Source organism: Gambusia affinis, linkage group LG09 (genome assembly GCF_019740435.1).
Source record: "Gambusia affinis linkage group LG09, SWU_Gaff_1.0, whole genome shotgun sequence".
NCBI classification, from domain to species: Eukaryota; Metazoa; Chordata; class Actinopteri; order Cyprinodontiformes; family Poeciliidae; genus Gambusia; species Gambusia affinis.
Window position 1 is genome coordinate 12,044,604 of NC_057876.1, and position 20,279 is coordinate 12,064,882.

The 20,279-nt window shown below is 40.4% G+C and overlaps 1 protein-coding gene across 3 annotated transcripts in view; it reads left to right on the forward strand.

Moving 5' to 3' along the window:
• The first annotated feature begins 215 nt into the window (after positions 1-215).
• Positions 216-20,279, forward strand: part of atrx (ATRX chromatin remodeler) — a 36,726-nt gene continuing 16,662 nt past the window's right edge. The window contains exons 1-29 of one of the 3 annotated variants that reach the window (XM_044127706.1): positions 258-540; positions 4,077-4,138; positions 4,229-4,278; positions 4,388-4,497; positions 4,593-4,673; positions 4,763-4,872; positions 4,961-5,028; positions 6,903-8,788; positions 8,870-9,325; positions 9,632-9,698; positions 10,621-10,766; positions 10,856-11,017; positions 11,095-11,209; positions 11,319-11,424; positions 11,683-11,859; positions 13,214-13,355; positions 13,440-13,549; positions 13,925-14,071; positions 14,169-14,346; positions 14,865-15,002; positions 15,205-15,380; positions 15,472-15,589; positions 16,379-16,509; positions 16,678-16,772; positions 17,279-17,418; positions 18,197-18,350; positions 18,453-18,553; positions 19,202-19,310; positions 19,391-19,568. In XM_044127706.1, the coding sequence (XP_043983641.1) occupies positions 495-540; positions 4,077-4,138; positions 4,229-4,278; positions 4,388-4,497; positions 4,593-4,673; positions 4,763-4,872; positions 4,961-5,028; positions 6,903-8,788; positions 8,870-9,325; positions 9,632-9,698; positions 10,621-10,766; positions 10,856-11,017; positions 11,095-11,209; positions 11,319-11,424; positions 11,683-11,859; positions 13,214-13,355; positions 13,440-13,549; positions 13,925-14,071; positions 14,169-14,346; positions 14,865-15,002; positions 15,205-15,380; positions 15,472-15,589; positions 16,379-16,509; positions 16,678-16,772; positions 17,279-17,418; positions 18,197-18,350; positions 18,453-18,553; positions 19,202-19,310; positions 19,391-19,568 (5,559 nt within the window). In that variant the 5' untranslated portion in view covers positions 258-494. Of the gene's footprint in view, positions 541-2,486; positions 2,683-4,076; positions 4,139-4,228; positions 4,279-4,387; positions 4,498-4,592; positions 4,674-4,762; positions 4,873-4,960; positions 5,029-6,902; positions 9,326-9,631; positions 9,699-10,620; positions 10,767-10,855; positions 11,018-11,094; positions 11,210-11,318; positions 11,425-11,682; positions 11,860-13,213; positions 13,356-13,439; positions 13,550-13,924; positions 14,072-14,168; positions 14,347-14,864; positions 15,003-15,204; positions 15,381-15,471; positions 15,590-16,378; positions 16,510-16,677; positions 16,773-17,278; positions 17,419-18,196; positions 18,351-18,452; positions 18,554-19,201; positions 19,311-19,390; positions 19,569-20,279 lie in introns of those variants that run through there. The other 2 variants (XM_044127704.1, XM_044127705.1) reach the window with 2 other exon arrangements.

Sequence of the window (20,279 nt, forward strand, 5' to 3'; positions counted from 1 at the left end):
TCGGTCAGTTTCAGAATCAATCTGCTAAACAGAGTGGGTCAGCAGAACAAAAATACTCAAAAGCTGTCCTAAACAGTGTTCACAAACAAAGTGGCAGTCGGCTGCACAAAACCTCTTCCTAAAGCTGATTTGATGAGCATTTTATAGTGTGCAGGTGGGCCTCATCATCGTCTGATTGGGTTGGTGATCTGCAGCTGGTCCAATGGGGTTACTTCTCTTCAGCCTCCAGCAGCCAGTGTAGAGTGTGCTACCACGCCTGAATCTGCAATAACAAAAAGAGGCTGCACAGCCTCTGGGGGCCAGGGGCCTGAACAGGTGTTCACTTCCTTCCCTTTTTAAGACATGAATAAACTTGGGGGTAGTGTAGTCTGTGGTTCAACTTTTGTTGTACATTTCCATAACTGAAATTTTCTTTCATCATAATGAAAGATTTGGATATCCAGAAGTGACAAATTCCTCAGAATTTCAGATACCTCAAAGTCCTTCTTCCTTGGATGAATGCCATCATTTTCCCCCCTCTTGTCTTGGACAGCAACTCAGGTAAAGCACTGCTAGCATTGTCTCTGTTGTAGGAGTAGCTTGACAAAAGGAATGTAACATTTTCAGCCTTTTTGTAGGATTGTCTGTACGCTGTGGCTCTTGATGTGCTGACCTCAACCCCAGTTCACTCCTGGGGAACTTTACAAAATACTTGAGTGGATGTTCATTGACATTCCTTCTTGTGGTTATCAAGTTTACATTAATATGTTTGAATACATCACTAAGTGAAAAAAAAGCTCCTTTTTTTAAAGCAATGTCCTCTAGTGACCTTCTTTTCTTGTCTGAAATGTCAGCTTTATCAGTAGTCTTTCTGTCACTCAGGGTCACCTAACACCACCACGGTTTAGTTGGCACGAATAAAAAAGTAACAAGATAAAATGGGAAAGTCCCAGTCATGCTGAATGAGTGGACATGCCTCTGATTACATACCATCAAAAAAATAGACCATGATTAATATATTTCCAAACGTTTTCCACCTTTAACTTGACACCTGACAACTTGACAAAAAAAAAAAACATGTTAAAAATAAAAAAGCTGCAGTAACCCGTTTCATAAAATTTAGCAGACAGGATCAAAAGCTTGTGAGCATGCATGTAGGATGTTTTATGTTTAGAGGGAAACAAGCTCAACTTCTGGGCACCATCTCCAAACTTTGAGTTTGGCATAGAAACAACTCTGAACATCCTCAAAAAGACCATTCCCATATGTGGGGACAGATTGATTTGGGGTTATTTTTCTTCTGTTTAGGTCAAAACTGTTTGACCTAAACAGTTTTGACCTAAACAGTCAAAACTGTTTAGGTCAAAACAGTTTTGACCTAAACCTTTGGGAATAAGCTTGAAATGTGAAGGTGAAAAAACATCTAATTTTCAGCATGTCTTTGAGTCCCTGCTTCAAAAACACATTGAAAAGGGGCTCAATGACGTTTCTGGCCAGCCACATTCAACAGAAAAACCGAGGGAGGGTCACAAATTTTCACTGACGAAAGTTGTGAATAGGAAAAGAGGTTGAGATGTTGAAAGACTCCTATCTAGAAGACTTGAATCTGAAGTTGAATCGAAAACTGCATTAACAAAGCATAGAGAATGTGTGTGTGTGTCATGCTACAAAGGTATTTCACTTTTTCTTTTTTTTTCAATCTAGTAAATTTGTGTAGAATTGCACATGATAAATGCCACATTGTATGCTTTGAAATGTTTATCGTGTTACATCCCAGAAACTGAATATTTTGACAGGTGTGTGAAGGATTCAATGAGCCTATGAATCATCAGTAATATAACAAAATTGAATAGAATTTCACCTATGAAGATATATTTATTTTGCGAATATATCTATTTCTGTAGCTGATTAGTAGTAAAAAGCATTGCAATGTAAAGTGAGTGTGTGGATAAGATATGGTATGTTGCCACTGATTAAAAGTTACACACAATTAATTACCCTAGGTTTTTTTTTTTTTACAGTATTGATTCGATTTAATGTGGCTTATGTCTGCATAAAACATGACCTTCAGGAAAAGTGTCATTTTTCAGTTCTTCATCAGCAAGGTGAAAATACATGATTTACTAATGATAGTTTAGCTGGTGTCTTATCAATGGGTTTCTCAGATTGAATGGGACTTCCAGCACTTTCAGGCTCTCAGATCACTGGGTTTAAGTATAAAAACAATATGGAAAAATAGACAAAGACTGGGCATGATATGTCCATGAAGGAATCCCGTTATGTCTGAATGACTAAGAAGAGGACTACTGCGAAACCCGGCTTGAATCACTAGTCTATTGTCAGAGTTTATTGTGTGACAAATTGACTTTCCTTATCCAAACAACACTATCATCTTTGCTCTACTTTCAGTGGAAGCTTTTGCTTCCTTTGGGCTCAGCCAATCACATCCTCAGAGCCCCTGACGCTGCCAGCCAATAGGAATACTCGCGCGGTACAGACTGGATGCGCCATTTTACTGCGTCCACAGTCATCCGGCAAGATGGTCCCTTGCTTTGTTTCTTCTCAGCGGAGTTATTTCGGCTTTTAGCCCTAAATTTTAGCTTCACCACCATCGAAATTTAGTACATTGGGTTGAGCGGGGTTTGCTGAAGTAAAACAATACCTCGCTGCCGTACGTCAGGAAATGACGACTGCTGAAAGCAGGTATGGAGGTTGTTTATACTGTTTGTTTTAGACGAGCCATCTTTGCATTGATTAGTGTGTTGGCTTCGTTAGCAGCAAGCCGGGCCATGGCAGCCTTGATGCTAGTTAGCACGCTAGGCTAACTGTGTGCTAACCGTTAGCTGCGCAGCCGGCAACATTGAAGTCCACAGAGATAGAGGGTTGAATGCTTGCATGCATACACCCGAAATGTAGCTCAATACAACAAAAAACGTTTTAACATAAATTATTAATGAAATGTCTGGATTTTTGTTGCAATGTCGATAGCTTAATGCAGCATAGCTAATAAGTATGGATGCTACACTAGTTCCAGGCTGCAGGGCGCGGGTTCGTACCATGTTATGTCCACGTAAAGGAAATGAAGGCCTGAATGCATGTCCATGCAGAGGACCTTGCATGCAGAACCACCAATGCAATAGGGCCAATCTCAAATGAGCCAAGGAAATTCTGTTTTCAGTCTTAACCGAGTGCTAAACACGCAAATTGACTCGACGTCACGATGGTCATGGGTTTGTGGGCTGTCAAAACTGGGACATGTTTTAGTTGGACATAAATAAGCTGCAAACGACGGAAGAACAGAAAACCGGGCCTGAACTTAAATTTTAATCATAACAATTTAATTTTTGATCTCTATACTGAGCGAGAGTTGCACTCATTTAATGGCATGCAAAGTAGGTCGATGGTAAACAAAATGTGATGCTTCTCCGTCTCAAGTACTTCCTACTGTAAGACACTGGATAGAAACTTGACCTATATATAGAATATAAAATCTTTTTGATTATAGTCAAACTTTGGGGAAAAACAGCTTTGATGTTTAGTTTTTATAAGATTTGACACGTAGGTGGTGAGTTCGTTGTCATTTTTTTTATTCATTTACTTGGTCTTTAAATAACTTTAATTGGTCACATAAAACAAGTCTCTTTGCTTACTGCTGATTTCATGTTGGAAATGGATGTTTCTTTGCTACATTTGGGAAAGTGTAATCTTGCCATTGCCTTTTTACACAATTCTGCTCTATTCTCATCTCCCAATTCAAAGCCTGTTGCTCAAGGGGATAGTTTTTTTTTTTTACCAGACTAGGGAATGTGTAAAACAAGCAAAAATAACCCAAAACAAAACAAGGGAGTCACTGATCAGGCCATTCCTAATCGATACTGATTTCAGTTTTCTTAAAAGCCAGACCTACCAATTCTGAAGTTATCCAACTTTTATCCAGTTTTCCTTCATTTTGTCATTAAAGGGAAGAGTGTGCTGCAAAGTTTAGATTTGTTGCATCTGATGAAGAATATAAAATAGCTACATTTTTTTTGGTGACTTGACAGCATTATGTGTCATCACTGCACACACAGAAAAAAAAAAGTCTGATGTCTCTCCAGGTAAAATGAGTCTGGCTTCTTCTGAATCAAACCTAGATCAAATGGAACAGAAAGGAGAGGAGGTGAGTGTGCCATTTGTAAGTTTTAACCCTTGTTGTAAACATATTTTTCATTGTTTATAAACTTAAAATAAATTTATGGTTTCTGCGCAGCCTGGGAGCTCATCAGAAAGCATGAAACAGTCTTCTTCTCGAAGCAGGAGGTTAGAAACTCACTTTTAATTTATGAATATGGCTTTTATTTTGCTGTTGTATTTTTATGGTGCAGATACTGCTTAAAGTACTAAAGATGCATGTCTACACACAATATAGGAAGCCCACCAATGTAACAAAGCACACAGAACAGAAAGAATCTGACGCCTTGACTAGTAGCGAAAACGAAGGTGCCACTTCTGACAGTAACACAGGTAGCGGATCTAAAGGTAAGAGTTGTGCAGTGTGAGTTAGACTCATTGTAAGTTCCGCTGTAGCTGGAATGAAGTGGGATCTCTGTGTTTCTGCCGTTTTATTTTCTCAGGCACGTTAGTGATGAAACCGATTGGGAATGAAAGCAAAGGTGCCATGAAGCTCAGAGTGGATTTCAAACAGAAAAAAACAGGTGATCTTCTGCTTTTGTTCAAATGTTTGAGCATAAGTCTGATACATTGATATTTGAAAATAAGTAACCACTTAATTTGTTGGTCACAGATGATACTCTGGAGAAGAAGGTCAACTGCACAGCCTGCGGAAAACAAGTAAACCAGTTTCAGCGTAACTCTGTGTACGAGCATCCTATGCTCAAAGTACTCATTTGCAAGGTATTCAAATTTAACTTTATCTCAATGGCCTTCTTAAATATTTGTACTGTTTACGCATTGCTGATTATAGTAATTTCTATTTCTGTAGTCATGTTTCAAGTACTACACAAGCGATGACATCGGCCGGGATTCTGATGGGATGGATGAGCAATGCAGGTGAAGACAATCGGAAGAACACTTTTGTGACATGCTGAAGTAAAAAATATATCGGAATGTTAACAGAAAAAATAAATAAATAAAAAGGACTTTCACCTAATTAACTATCACTCTTAGTTACCAAGCAGAGATTGGTGAATGCAAGAATTATGTGACCAGCTCTGTGTTTGTTCAGTCCATTCTGTTCTAACTAGACAGTAACTACTTTCTAATACTTAAGGCTTCTTAAAAGGATTTTGATAACCAACATTTCTGGCTCAGATCAGCTGCAGTGTAACTATTAGCCGACCTTCGAAACCTTGAAAATAGACGGGAGCTTTTTCCCTATTTCTAAACTCCCTAAATTCCAGCAGAGTAAAAATACAATAACCTTTATATAAATCTAACTACAGCTGCAAGAGGCAAAGTAAATACTTTTTTTCAGGTTGTACAAACAATTAAATATACTTTCTAAAATTCCTCTTACACAGAATTAAACAGATGCGTTACAATGCCTTGCGAAAGTATTTACACCCCTTGACCTTTTAATTTCAACCACAAACTTCAGTGTATTTAATTGTGAGTTTAATTTGATAGACCAACATAAAGTAGTGCCTACTTGTGAAGTGGAAGTAAAATACGACAAAGTTTTCTGCTTTAAACATTTCCACCACTTTCTCCCTGACCTGTCGATTGTTCTTTTGTCTTCATATTTCTGCAGCTTTTTAGCAAACCTGTTTTGCCTGCGAGACGCACTGTATAGATGCTAGTGTTGGTAGCACTGGAAACGACTCTGTTTGAGAAAAGATCTGTATCTGCAGCAGTGAAGTATTAGGCCTCCTGGATAGTATAAGGTAGTGTGCAAATTAACGCAGAAAAATTTGCATCTACCTAGAGCTCCATCAGCTACTGGATAGTGAAGAAATGATCAATACACAAGCCTTGGCTAGTAATGTAACAATTGTAGCAATCTAATGGGATTCAAGATGACCAGAAACAAAAATATTGAACAAAACTGATGCTGAACATATTTGCATGAGCCAAATCCTTGTCTGAGTGTAAAAAATTGTTTTAGAATGGAATAGTCCTTTATGAGTCTGGCTTCTTCTGAATCAAACCTAGATCAAGTAGGAGAGGAGGTGAGTGCCATTTGTAGTCAAGTGGCGCTGACATATGTAATAACAGAAACATTATTGCTCAGTTAATTTAACTCTAGAAAGGTATATAAATATTAATGCCATTAAGTTTTAAGTTATGTACTTGCCTCCTAGTAATGCTCAAATGAAGATGATCAAAATAATTTCATACTGTATTTTAAAAATATTTTTCTTTTCATTAGAAAGAACCCCATTCCTTAAAAATAGTATTGAAATTGGCAATGAATATTTATCTTAATTAAAGTTTAAAATTTTAGTGTTGCTATGTTGGATTGCTCAGAGGTGAATTAATTGGATGGTTTTTAAATGTTGAAATTTTATTTTGGGAGTATCAGAATAAAGTAGACTGAATATAAATGTGTGCCAAGTCTTTCAGATTGTTCCTTGTAAAAAAAAATTAACTTTTCATCAACTTTACTATTATACATTGCTTGTGTTGGCTTGTCTCATAACCCAATAAAATGCATTGAAGTTTTAGTGGCAAGGCGAGGAAATGTCACCCAGTTTAAGAGGTATAAGAACTTTTGCACAATACTACAGTGAGAAGTTTTAGAAATATACATTTCTGTAATGAGGGGTTGAAGTCATGGTCAATTCTCTTCCCTGTACTGGTTGTCATGCGATTGATGTCAGGTTTAGTGTATTTAGATCTTTCAAAAATGTTTTAAAAGCAACATGTAGAAAAGTTTACCACAGTTTAAAATTTACCTTGAAATGTTGTTTAAACTTTGTCCTCAGATGGTGTGCTGAGGGTGGGAAGCTAATCTGCTGTGACTACTGCAACAACGCTTTCTGCAAAAAGTGCATTCTGCGCAACCTGGGCAGGAAGGAACTGTCCAGCATCACGGATGAGAACTCCAAGTGGCACTGCTACGTGTGCCGGTCCGAGCCCCTCCAGGATCTGGTCTCTAACTGCCACAGCATCATGCAGAGGAAAGAAGAAGTGGAAATGAAGCAACGAAAAACTGATAAAGCTGAGGAGCGTGAAGAGAAAAAGAAAGAGAAGAAGAAATCCTCCAAGGAACAGAAAGCAATTGCAAATGGAAAAGAACACAGTGAAGGCTTGGGGACCATGACTTTCTCCTATAAAAATTTGCAGATACCCAAAGATCTAATCAAGAAGACAAAGAAGCTTGTTGAAACTACAACCGGGTTAAATAACACTTTCATTCAGTTCATCCAGCAGGCGACCGACGACCAGGCAGACACTACCATCAGGTATCGACATTTGAAAGCCTTCAAGGCTGTGCTCTCAGATCTGAGGAAAGCCCACAATGCCTTGGAGGAGGCTTTGAAGCCCGAGTTCAGAAACATGGAGCTGCAGAATGGTACTGAAGGGCAACATGCGAGAAAGACTGGCAATGTTGTGGAACCTGCAGAAAACAATGAGATGGATTGTTCTGCAGATTCACTTCCTGGTGAGGACAGAGAGCAGTATAATGAAGTCAAGCCAATTTGTGACACAGAAGAAATGAAGGAGACTAAGCAGTCACCTGATGAGAATGATTTAATTTGTAAATCTGACAAAACCAAAAAGGTGTCAAAGGACCAGGATAATATAGCAGATTTAGTTTGTAAAGCTGAAACGGGGGAGACGGTTGAAGAGCTGCCTAATGAAATAGAGGTTTCAACAAAAGAGTCGCTCAAAAAGCCGTCTATTGAAACAGATCCAGTTGATGAAGCAGAATCGATGGACGAAGGGGTGAAAGAGTTGGATAACCAGCAGGTCATGAAGTCAAAAGACGAAGTGTCCAATAAGCCTGAAATGGAAGACCACCAAACAGAAACAAACATCCCCAAAAAGATAATTAAAAGCGAGGTCTTTGACAGTGAGCCAGTGTCGACTGCTGAAACATCCCTAGATCACGACATTATGTCTGTTCCTCCTTCAGTCCCTGAGGAGCTTTTCCAGATGGTGGAGAGCCTCGCTGATTCCTCCATGCTCTCACAGTCCAATACCAGTTCAGTGAAAGAGGTGGATACGAAGTCAAATGAACATCCTCCAGAAACCCAATGCCCCCAACCCAGAGTTAAGAACCTGATAGTCAAACTGACTCCTGTACCAGTTATCAAAAGGAGCAGTTCTAGGTCAAAGGACAAAGAAAAGGATGCAGAAGAACCGAGCAAGAGTAAGGACAAAGATGATGATAAGAAAGACTCTGATTCTAGTCGAGCAGAAGAAGCCGACAGCCCACCACCAACCCGCCGCTCCAGTAGGGTGAAGACCACTCCTTTAAGGAAGCAAGGAGAAAATAAAAGCAAGAAGGACTCCTCTGAGTCAGAATCTGATGGCGACGCCAAGGCCAAGCCATCAAAGAAATCCAGTAACACTAAAAACGAGACCAAAAGTTCAGAGAAAACATCAGAGGACTCTGACTCAGACGAAGTTCCTCCTGCTCTACTGGAGAAAGCTGCAACAGGCAACAGCAGCACAGACGAGGAACAGGAAAGCACAACGGCGAAAAAGCATCTCTTCAAATCAGACATGTCCTCAAAGGACACAGAGAAGCTAACCAAACGCAAACGCAAGTCCGAAAGCTCAAGTTCAGATGCAGAGAGTAAAGACAAGAAGACGTCCAAGAAAAAGAAGCAAGCCGGTTCGGACAACTCGTACTCTGATTCAGATGGAGAGAGTAAAAACAACAGGACATCCAAGAAGAAGAAGAAGAAGCAAGCCAGTTCGGACAACTCGTACTCTGATTCAGATGGAGAGAGTAAAAACAACAGGACATCCAAGAAGAAGAAGAAGAAGCAAGCCAGTTCGGACAACTCGGACTCGGATTCAGATGGAGAGAGTAAAAACAAGAGGACATCCAAGAAGAAGAAACAAGCCGGCTCGGACAACTCAGACTCCGACTCAGATGTGGAGAGTAAGAGCAAAGCAGTCACAGCTAGAAGGAGGTCTAGCCGCGTCAAGAAACAGGAGAACTCCAAGGGCAATGAAAAAGACTTGTCTGACAAGAAGCAGAAGCGATCTTATGAAAAGAAGCGGAAGGGAAAGAGCCCAAAAGCTGCCTCCAAGCTACAGTCTTCATCCGAGGAAGAAGAGGAAGAAGAGGAGACTGGAGGCGACTCCGGAGAGGATAGTGACCAGCAAAAGATCAAGCCCATTGTGGAGGATAATGTACTTGGAGGCAGTGGAGTCTTGAATCAGTCCTCAGGTAAAGTTGTTCAGTGTAGAAATGTTTACATCTGGTTTCTACTTTTATGCAAAGACGAAGCCTTTCCTTATCGCTGCTTTCAGTTTCCACAGTTTCTTTCAGTCTCATAGAGCCTCTCCGGTTTGCACTAAAACTTTTCATTTTTTACAGAAATGCCATGATTTTAGTTTTTCCCCCCACACAATTTCATGTAATTACAAAATTTCATGGCAGTGAGCTGAAGTACATTTTACTCTTATAGAACTTCATAGTAAAAGTGTTGTTGGCTTCATTGGGAAGTAATGGTGTTTTTTGTTTCGTTGCTAGGAGACGAGGTAGACACTAAAGGTGATTCTCAAGTTTTTGAAGACGACGACGACGACCCCGAAAACAGGTACTGGGGAAATGCATTGAAGATATGTAATAATTACACGCAGGTGACCTCTATTTACTCTAGGTGACCTCAGGTGACCTCTATTACGTAATTTGGGAAGGAATTAGTTGGAATGGGTTTTATTTATGGGTATCAAAGTATTGGGGTATGTCTTTTTCTACACACTTAAGATACCCCAAATGTTCAAACCATGTAGATGTTGCTGCCTTTGTTGAAAGTCATTTATCATTTTTCTTTCCATTTCATAATTATGCACCAGTTTGTGTCAGTCTGTTGCATAAAATACAAATAAAATGGTTTGAAGTTTCTAGATGTACTGTGACAAAATCAGAGGAATGAAAACAGTGAGGCAGTGCTGGTTCTAATTGAAGCTGCAGGTTAAGTAGAAATGTTAAACCTTTTAGTTGGGTGCTCCTGGTTCAGATGGCTTATTGCTTTATTTAACTTTAAACATTCAAATGCTGAAGAATAAAGTTGTTTTTATTTCCCCGGACTCCTTCAGTTAGGCAGCTTTAACTGCTTGGACCCAAACAGTTTCTCTGCTGCAGAATTTTGTAATATTAATATTTCAGTAAGTAAAGGTGTTTTTTTGTTTTTTTTTTTTCTCTTTTTTCCCCCACAAATAACCAAGTGGAATGACACCTACAGTACAGACCAAAGGTTTGGACACACAGTTGTGTCCAAACCTTTGGTCTGATCACTTGTAGACTAATTTGTCTACAAGTGATCTCTTCAATTAGGGAAATGTTTGCTCATTAAAAGTGTACTTAGTAGTTCTAACTTACTTTAAACCAACCGATTAACTATGTTTCTACTTTAGACTTTGATAGTTTGTGGGTCTAAAAGCAACACTTTGTGCTTGTTTTTGCTTGTTAAAATGCATGACATCTTAATGGGGCTTTTGTTTCTCTTTTTCTCAAAGGATTGCAAAGAAAATGCTTCTTGCGCAAATAAAGTCCAGTTACTCTTCAGGAGCAGAAAGCTCCTCTGACAATGAAGAGGAAGACACGAAAAAGAAAACCTCCAAGAAAGCTAAAAAAGAAAAAGAGGATGACGAAGAGGAGCAAGGTAGAGTACAAACTGAAATATGCTAGTGCAGAAATATTCAAGACCAACTGCCTCCTATCCTTTAACGATCTTTGTTTCTGTCCTGAAAGATGATGAATTTACAGAAGACTCCGAGTCTGACGTTGATGTGAAGAAGCGCGGCGGTCGGCACAAATTGCTCCGTCATAAGCTGTCCTTGAGTGAGGGTGAATCTGGAGACTCGAGCAAGGAGAAGAAGAGCAAGGGCAGCAAGAAAAAGTCTTCACGTAAAGGTAGATTCTGGCTTTTATTAACGGGACTCTCCAACTGAGAAACCAGTAAGTGACTTTGTTGCGTTGCTATAAATCAGTTGGCAGCGACGACTCTGAAGACTCAGACTTTGAGAAGTCAGCGTCTGGTTCTGCCTCGGGGATGAGCGAGGAGGTCAGTGACTCAGAGGTGGACAGCAAGCGTCGAAAGACCAGGTGAGAAAGTGGGATCTTGTTCAAGCAATTTACTTTCTGTTGATCAGACCCGTTTTCTTACATTAAAGGAAAAAAAAACAAAACATGGTTCCTCTTTTTATTTCTGTAGATCAGCAAAGAAGAAAGAAGATGAGAATCAGAGGAGCTACAAGCAGCAGAAAAAGAAGCGACGTAGAATCAAAGTTCAGGACGACTCCTCAAGCAATAATGAGAAGGTATTTTAAATGCAGCCTTATAAAATTTCTCATTTCTGGAAGGATTACTTTGTGGTGGAGGCAAACTCGACCAAAGTTTACTAGTCAAGTCATGCAGAGCTTCTAAACGTTATTTAAACTTACCCTGCAGTGTGTTTTGAGAGTTATTGGACCCATAAATGGATCTTGGGGGATTGCTCCCTCACTGATAATAAGGACTAGCTCTTTGCACCTCAGGGCTAAAGATCAAAGAGCTGAACTTGATGTCCTTTTTCACAGAGCGGAGAGGAAGATGATGAGGATCAAGATGGAGAGGGGCGCAAAGGCCGGAAAAAGATCCGCAAAATCCTCAAGGACGACAACTTGAGGACGGAGACGAGAGATGCTCTGAAGGAGGAAGAGGAGAGGAGGAAACGTATCGCTGAGAGGGAGGCGCTCAGGGAGAAACTCAGAGAGGTAAGCATGCACATTCCTGCTGTTTTGGGGAAAACACACCTTACAAATAAGGTGTGTGCTGTGACATTTACCATAGCAAGATAACATGGTCAAAAACCTGTAATGGTAATATGAGGTGTATTGTCTTTGAATATTACAACTAAACTCAAAACTCTGGGGGAAGCATAGAAATTAATATGGAAAAATATTTAAGTTTTTAAATTTATTTTTCAAAAAGTAAAAAAAAGGCTTTTAATATTTTTATGTTGAATTTTTCTCATGTTTGTGTAATTTCATGCTCATGCAAAAAATAAATAAATAAACAGGGGTGCCCAAAGTCAGCCCTCGAGGACCGACTTTGGGCACCCCTGTTTTACCTCAAGGTTTTTAAACTGGGTCCAATGGGAAATGGAAAACTGAAACTCTGATTTACTAGGATTTTTACAAACTAAATGTTTCACAGAATAAAATTAGTGCTGTAATCTTAATGAGAAAAGCTCAAACTTTAACAGGTCAACAATCTGTTTCTTGTGGGCATCAATTATTGGAAAAAGATTGTTGTAAATAGAATGTAATACTGCTACCACAAGGTGGCAGCAGTGGGAGAGCCGAGTGGTTCAAAATTTACAAGTAGAATCTCACTAAATACAACTCCTGAAAGTACGACTGGACTGTCAAGACAGCTTTGAAATGCTACCGGAGTAAGAACTAGATTTTTTTTTCATTTTTATCTTTTAATCATTTTCATCAATTTGCACAACTTGCTTGAAGGAACAATTTACAATTGGGGAAAATTTCAGGAGGTGAATACGATGGTTTCTCACCACTATGACCAAAAAAATCTAATATGAAAAAAGGTGTTTGTGAGACTGTCTCTCTGGGTAAAATTCAGTAGGACAGGTCGCTATGGACTACTTTTATTAATAGAAATTAACCCAATCTGTGGGTACAACTGGTACATAAACGTTGCAGTTTTTTTCAACTTGGAACATGGTTAATATCATCCAGGAACTACTGGCCTCTGTGCTTTACCTTTTAATAGAAAAATGTTTTAAAAGCACCATTCTCACTTTCACAAGAGGAAGTTATATTTGGTGCTGTTAGCTAATTGTCATCAGTTTTAGCTCAACACTGGAACTAAGCTAATGTTCCTAGCTGTATCAGTCTGCCTGATCAGCTCATTGAGTCCTATATATTTTTTTTTCTTCTGCAGGTAGGAGAGCCGTTAGTGATAGCATCACAGAACCTGTCCTGGAAAAAATCCAGTCATGTCCCATCAGTTTCTCAGAATGGTTTAATTAGCCTTTCAAAATGGCTTAGAAAACCTTTCTTTTTCTAATTATTAGATTTTTATCTTCCTGTAATCCGCCTGCAGGTGGTTGTAGTAGAAGAAGCCTCCCAGGTGGCCTGCCCCATCACCACCAAGCTGGTCCTGGATGAAGACGAAGAAACCAAGGAGCCGCTGGTCCAGGTGCACAAGAGCCTCGTCACAAAGCTCAAGCCTCATCAGGTGGACGGTGAGTGAATGCCGTTGGGATAAAAATTGGAATTTCAGGCCAGTTTGAAACGATTCCCACTCAGTGTTTTGTGCTTGTTTTCAGGTGTTCAGTTTATCTGGGACTGTTGCTGCGAGTCTGTGAAAAAGATTCAGAAGTCTGCAGGCTCTGGCTGCATCCTGGCTCATTGCATGGGTCTAGGAAAAACTCTACAAGTAAGAAATGGATTCATTTGTCTGGATTTTACTGAAGCTGCACTGATGTTAAAAGCTACATTTACAGGACATTCAAATTTGTATCTTTAAGATGTTTAACATAAAGAAAGCTACATTTGTCTTAATTTGTTTCTCCAACATTAAATGCGATCTTCACTGCATGAGATTGCTAGAGACTTTGTTGTTAATGTCACACTGGATCCAGTTGCTGCACAGAAACTTCTCCAAGTAATTCGCAGAGTTGCATTTTTCTTACCACGTTGCTACATATTCCAAATACACAAGACAGAATACCTCTGATAAGGTGCTTTTTTTTTAAAATCTCCTAAGCTGTGCGATGTGGCCGTTTTTAACTGTTCCTGTCTTGGCCTGTAGGTGGTGACATTCCTCCACACCCTGCTGCTTTGTGAAAAGCTCGACTTCAGCACAGCTTTAGTGGTTTGTCCCCTCAACACTGTTCTTAACTGGCTCAATGAGTTTGAGAAATGGCAGGTGGGACTGAAGGATGAGGAGAGCCTCGAGGTAAGAAATGTTCCTGTTTATTTATTTTTTTGCTCCTATTGTCAGCCTGGCAAAAAACATGTTTACAGTTGATGATTTATGTATTTCTGCCCCACAGGTAACAGAGCTAGCCACAGTTAAGAGGCCTCAGGAGCGAGCCTATGCTCTCCAGCAGTGGCAGGAGTCGGGCGGCGTTATGATCATAGGTTATGAGATGTACAGAAATCTGACGCAGGGACGAAACATCAAGAGCAAGAAGCTAAAAGAGATATTTCAGAAAACGCTTGTGGATCCAGGTACGATTTGTGTAAACAATAATTTAAAAAAATGTATCTCTTGTGGCTTTATTATGGCTGGAAGGTTGGTGGTTGGCATGGAGATGTGAGGTAACCTAAATTTGAGGTTCTCTAAGGTCCTGATTGGATTTAACAATAAGGTCAAAGCAAATTCCTTTGATTTGATTTAAAATTACATGAAAAGTGCCATCAGAATTGATGGACCATAATCTGTTCTAGTTTTTGACAGTAAAGCACTTGAAATTTTTTTAAGGAATCTTTACCTAAATTTGACACATGCAGAGGTTATGTAGGAATTTTCTTTGTGAAGTATAGAAGTCTTTTTCTAACAAATTTCTTAATTCTGCATGATTCCATATTTTACAGTGATTTTGTGCCCAAGTCCATAGTTTGTTTTGTGGCCTATAAATAACTTTGTTCTGGGTCAGAATTTGAGGATTTTCTGTTTTACTGTAGCCTAAAAAGATGTCTCTTTAAACATGTGTGAAGCTGATGATGTATAATTGTCCTAATTTTAGGTCCAGACTTGGTGGTCTGCGATGAAGGCCACATTTTGAAGAATGAGGCTTCCGCCGTCTCCAAAGCAATGAACTCCATCAGGACGAGGAGGAGGATTGTCCTGACTGGAACCCCTCTGCAAAACAACCTCATTGAATGTGAGACATTTTTGTTTCTTTGAGACCAAAATTGAGATTTAAAAACCTTTTTCTCTGCATTTTGCATGAGGATTAAAAGTTAAAGTCTGTTGCAGCGGCTCAAACTGAACCGGACGTTTCTATAAATTTCTCCTCTGTCCCCTCGTGCTTGCTCAATACTAATGCATTTTAATTAATTTAAGGTGTAATGTGTCTTCTTCAGACCACTGCATGGTGAACTTTATCAAGGAAAACTTGCTCGGGTCGGTCAAGGAGTTCAGAAACCGCTTCATTAACCCCATTCAGAATGGCCAGTGTGCCGACTCGACGCTGCATGACGTCCGGATTATGAAGAAGAGGGCGCACATCCTCTACGAGATGCTGGCCGGCTGCGTTCAGGTAAGAAACTCTCAAACAACGGACTCGGCCTCTGCTCGACCTTTCTCCTTTTCACCTCTTAGAATAACATTTTGTTCCTTCTCCCGCTCAGAGAAAAGATTACTCAGCGCTCACCAAGTTCCTGCCTCCCAAATACGAGTATGTGCTGTCGATCAGAATGACCCCGCTCCAGTGCAAACTCTACAGACATTACCTGGAGCACTTCACAGGTGAGAATGTTTGGGAATCTTTTTAATCTTTTGCAGCAGGGTATCGTGTTTCCAATAAAAGTTCTCTTTACCTGATGTCAGTTCCACAGAGAGGGATTTCAAACGAATGCAAAGCCCTTCTGGACGCTCTCTCTTTTGTCATGCATTAAGTAGTTTAGTGGACTTCTCTGTCAGATTGTGGCCCAGGACGTGTGTGTGTGTGTGTGTGTGTATATATATGTATTAGAGTTGAAGTGGCAGCTGGCACTGTGCCGCAGGCAGGTTTTAAGCCCACTTTCCCACGTTTCTCCCTAATGAAGAGCTCTGGGAGAGAGAGGGGGACCAGAGGAAGGGGGGAGATGGGGAGGCATAAAAAGGAGAGAAATCTAGCTGAAGTAGGGGCCAGAGGTTTTACACCAAAACCAAAAACAAAGAACAGGAGAGCTTGGTATGCAGGGGGGGATTGGTGGTATGCGCCCTGGCTCGTTAGGCTGAGATGTCCACAGTGCTGATGTTGTGGCTGCGGACCCTTCACAGTGGGGTCTTCAGGCCAATTTCAGCTGTAAACTGTAACCTTTCGCTTCCTGGGGGCACTGCAGGCCATCTTGTGACATAGAAGAAATGGGGAAAAAAATCAGAACAAAAAATTGGATTTTATAGTTTCAGGCTGGAAATAAAAGAATCATTTTGGTTTGTTTGCTTGTGAGCAGATTGAGATCATGCTACATGTGAGGTGAACACACATTCATCTTCCTGCTTGTGCTTTTTTTGTTGTTTTGTTTTGTTCTTCTTTTCCCCCCTTGCGTGCAGGTGTGGGGAATGCTCTGGAAGGGGGCCGGGGCCGAGCGGGAACCAAACTCTTCCAGGATTTCCAGATGCTCAGCAGGATCTGGACCCATCCCTGGTGCCTTCAGCTGGACTACATCAGTAAAGAAAACAGGGTACGGCTGGGAAAGAAAAGCATTCAATTTTATATTAAAAACTGGGTACAAATCACACGTGGACAGTGGGGAAGCTGTTGAAAGTGTTTTACTGACGGATCAAATTGCCCTTGTGTTCTTTAACACCAGCACATATAAAAGTTTGACACAAGTCCTGTTTTGGTGCAGGGCTACTTCGATGAAGACAGTATGGATGAATTCATCGCTTCAGAAACTGAGGAATCCTCCATGAGTCTGACCTCAGAGGATGAGAAGGCGAAAAAGTAAAGTTGGATTCACTCCCCCCCCCAATCACTGTCTGTACGCCAGCTGTTTTCTCTATGACTTTATCAGTCCCTCTTTGTTTATTGACGGTTGTGGCCTTTTGTTTCTGCACAGCATTTTTCAGGTCCCAGAGTAAAATCTCAGTTGGGTTGATATCTAGATTTGATTTGATTCTTTTTTTTTTTTTTTTTTTCTTTCCCCCATGCCATTCTGTACTAGATTTGCTGCTGTTTGTAGAAAACTCAACCATCAACTCTTCTTGAGTCAAATGTGAGCTGACCTGTCATAAATCTTTTTGGGCAGCAGAAAAATTATCCCAGTGTCTTTTTAAGCACTTGATTTAGTTTTGAGTGCTTTTAGAACCGCAGAGAAAGAAAAGATGTACTTTTTTTTCCTCTTTCTTGTTAGCCGTTTTGACCTCTCTCATCTTCCTTAACTTTCTCGTATCTTGGATCAGTAATTCAACCTGACTGTTGCGTCTTCCACTGCTCTCCATTTCCAATAGGAAAAAGAAGCAGGGAAAAGGGAGGAAGAAGGGCTCTGACGACTCGGACAGTGACGAGGTGGAGGTCATCAAGGAGTGGAACAGCAGCTCTCGTGGCAGGAACGGAGAAGGTCGAAGTCAACCTGAGCCTGTTGAAGAACGTACGTTTGTTTTTGTTCATCCTTGCTGTGAGATTAGACCCAGAGTGTAATGAAATAATGCGATTATTGAGGCACAGAGAGCATGGCCTTGTCTGAAACTAGTAACAAAGATGTCCACCATCTTCTTTTAATTATTTGTGGTCCTGAGCTGAGTACTCGGGACAGATGAGACGAGAGCTTCATAAAGAAAAAAAAAACCCGTTGATTGCTGCAGCTGTCTAATAACACAGATGTTGATGTCTGATTTGCAGTTTGTGATTCGGCACTAAACTAAAGGGGTAATTCACCGAGTGTTTTTTATGTTTTTGTTTGAAGGATTCTGGACTGCTTTTGATAATGTCTTGTTTACCATCTAAAATACTTAAGCCACACCTGGATTTTGTCGTTTTGGCCAGTCATCCACATTCCCATTTATAACACTTTCCACGTGCAGCACAGGTGGCACTCACCAAAAAGGAAGCAAACATGTCGTTTCCAAGCAAATGCGTGGTTGAATTGAGGGATTAATTGCTGCAAAATGTTACGCTCGCACTTCAAAAAGGACAGAATATATTTCACAAATGCAAGTCGGCGTTGTTTTTTTAGGGAATGCTCTTCTGCGCCAGATAGTTCTGCTGTCAGTTGTTGAATACAGGATTATTTTATCTGCAGGGAATGTCCTGCACCTCCTAGTAAAGACATAAACTTCAGTAAGAAGTACTTGATGTCCGAATTCTTTTAAGACGTCTGATGTATACAGATGGAACTGAGCCTTAATCTGTGTTTCTACCCCAAGCAGCCCGGGCAGCCAACTCTACGCCAGGGAGTCCCTGCTCTGCCGACTGGTACAAGGAGTTTGTGACAGAAGCTGACTCTGAAATCCTGGAGCACTCAGGAAAGATGATGCTGCTCTTTGAGATCCTGCGCATGGCTGAGGAAGTAGAAGATAAAGTGTAAGGATGTTTCTGCTATGTGGAACATAAAAAGCATGGTTTTATTGAATCCCAGTGTTTGTGGATGTTTTAAATTAACATTGAGGCCGCTTTTGTCGTCAGGTTGGTGTTCAGTCAGTCGCTCATCTCTCTGGACCTGATAGAAGATTTTCTAGAACTTTCCTGCAGAACAGATGAGGACGCAAAACTTTCTCCTTACAAAGGTTACCTTTCACTCGTGTTTCTGTTGCGTTTTAATAACTGACCGTATGTTTGTCTATGGCTACCTGTTCTATTTAAAAGCTGCTGAAATTACATAATATTTCTGATAGTAAACTGCTACTGACTTTGGTTTAAAGTAGAGCATTAGACTTAGAAAAATAAAGCAAACTTAAGAGGATGCTGAAGCTTTCCAGCATGTATTTTGCTGGTTGTGGTTTGCCCTTATACACACACACACACACACACACACACACATGCATGTTGCTGCTGTTGTTTTAAGGTCATGTTTCTAATTAAACGTCAGCAGCTGTTTTTGCTTTCATTTTGAAAATGATTAGAGCTCGGCTTTTTTTTTTTTTTTATTCCGCGAAAAAATGTTTGCTCAAGGGTTTGTAATTTTGTAATGAAAAGATCAGAGTGCCGTAATTAAAAACATGCCGAAACGTTGGTTATTAAGGCTGGTGGGTGGAGCAGGCCATCTTCAAGACAAAACATTGCATTTAACCAACGCAGCCATCTCTCTGCGCTCTTATAATTTGTAAGATTTTTATTTATTTGGACAAGGAAAAGCCAAAGTTGATGTCAGTTTTAAATTGTGCATGCCTGCAAAAGAAAAGCGTAGTTTCTAATAATATGTTTTGCTTGGTAAGGTGAAGGAAAATGGTTCAGGAACATCGACTATTACCGCCTCGATGGCTCCACCAACGCCCCCACCAGGAAGAAGTGGGCCGAGGACTTTAATGACACCAGTAACACAAGGTGCGGTGCTTTGTTGATCTTTAATAAACACTAAAACACAAAATATCACATTACTGTAATAATCTCTCTGTCTCACTCAGGGGGCGTTTGTTCCTTATATCCACCCGAGCCGGTTCTCTCGGCATCAACCTGGTGGCCGCCAACCGGGTCATCATTTTTGATGCCTCCTGGAATCCCTCGTACGACATCCAGAGTATCTTCAGGGTGTATCGCTTTGGCCAGGTCAAACCCGTCTACGTCTACAGGTTTCTTGCGCAGGTGAGCTTTTTTCCCTGACTGTTCCGACTAGGCGGGTGATATAGACTTCGTTTTATCACAATATCGGGCATTATTGTTGTGATGTCATTAAAAGTGACGATAAGAACTATTCATTGGATCTTTATTAGCTAGATGTATGACTGACTGTGTGTCACAGTGTATATGAAACATAAATACTGCATTAGAGAAACATTCATGGCATTCATTGATGCCTTCATTGATAAACGGTGGAGATGAGGACAGTTTTAGACACTCTTTGAAGTTGCCAATAATCCCAAGAAAATCTGACCGCCTATTGAAGTCTTTTTTTTCTGTCAGTGCTTCTCATTTCTGAACCTCATGGACCACTTGCCCTGCATGTTTTAGGTGTTTCCCTTCTGCCACACACCTGACTTGAGTAAGTGGGTGATTAACAGGCTTCTGCACCACTTGATGGCATGCAGAGGAGGTCATCATTTGAATCAGGTGTTCTGAAACAGGGACACAAATAAAATACCCTGAGCAGCGGGGTCCAAGGACTGGAATTGAGAAACACTGTTCTATGTCCTTTGTTAGCAGTGCAGTGTTAAGGGGAAGAAATTGCAAGGGTGAAATAAAATTTGGCCATAAGTGCTCTTGATTGAAAGATCTTTTAAACGTTTTAGCCACTTGTTTCTGGTTAACGAGTCAGTCAGCCATAAAAAGACTCCTGAACCCAAAGGACAAATTGGT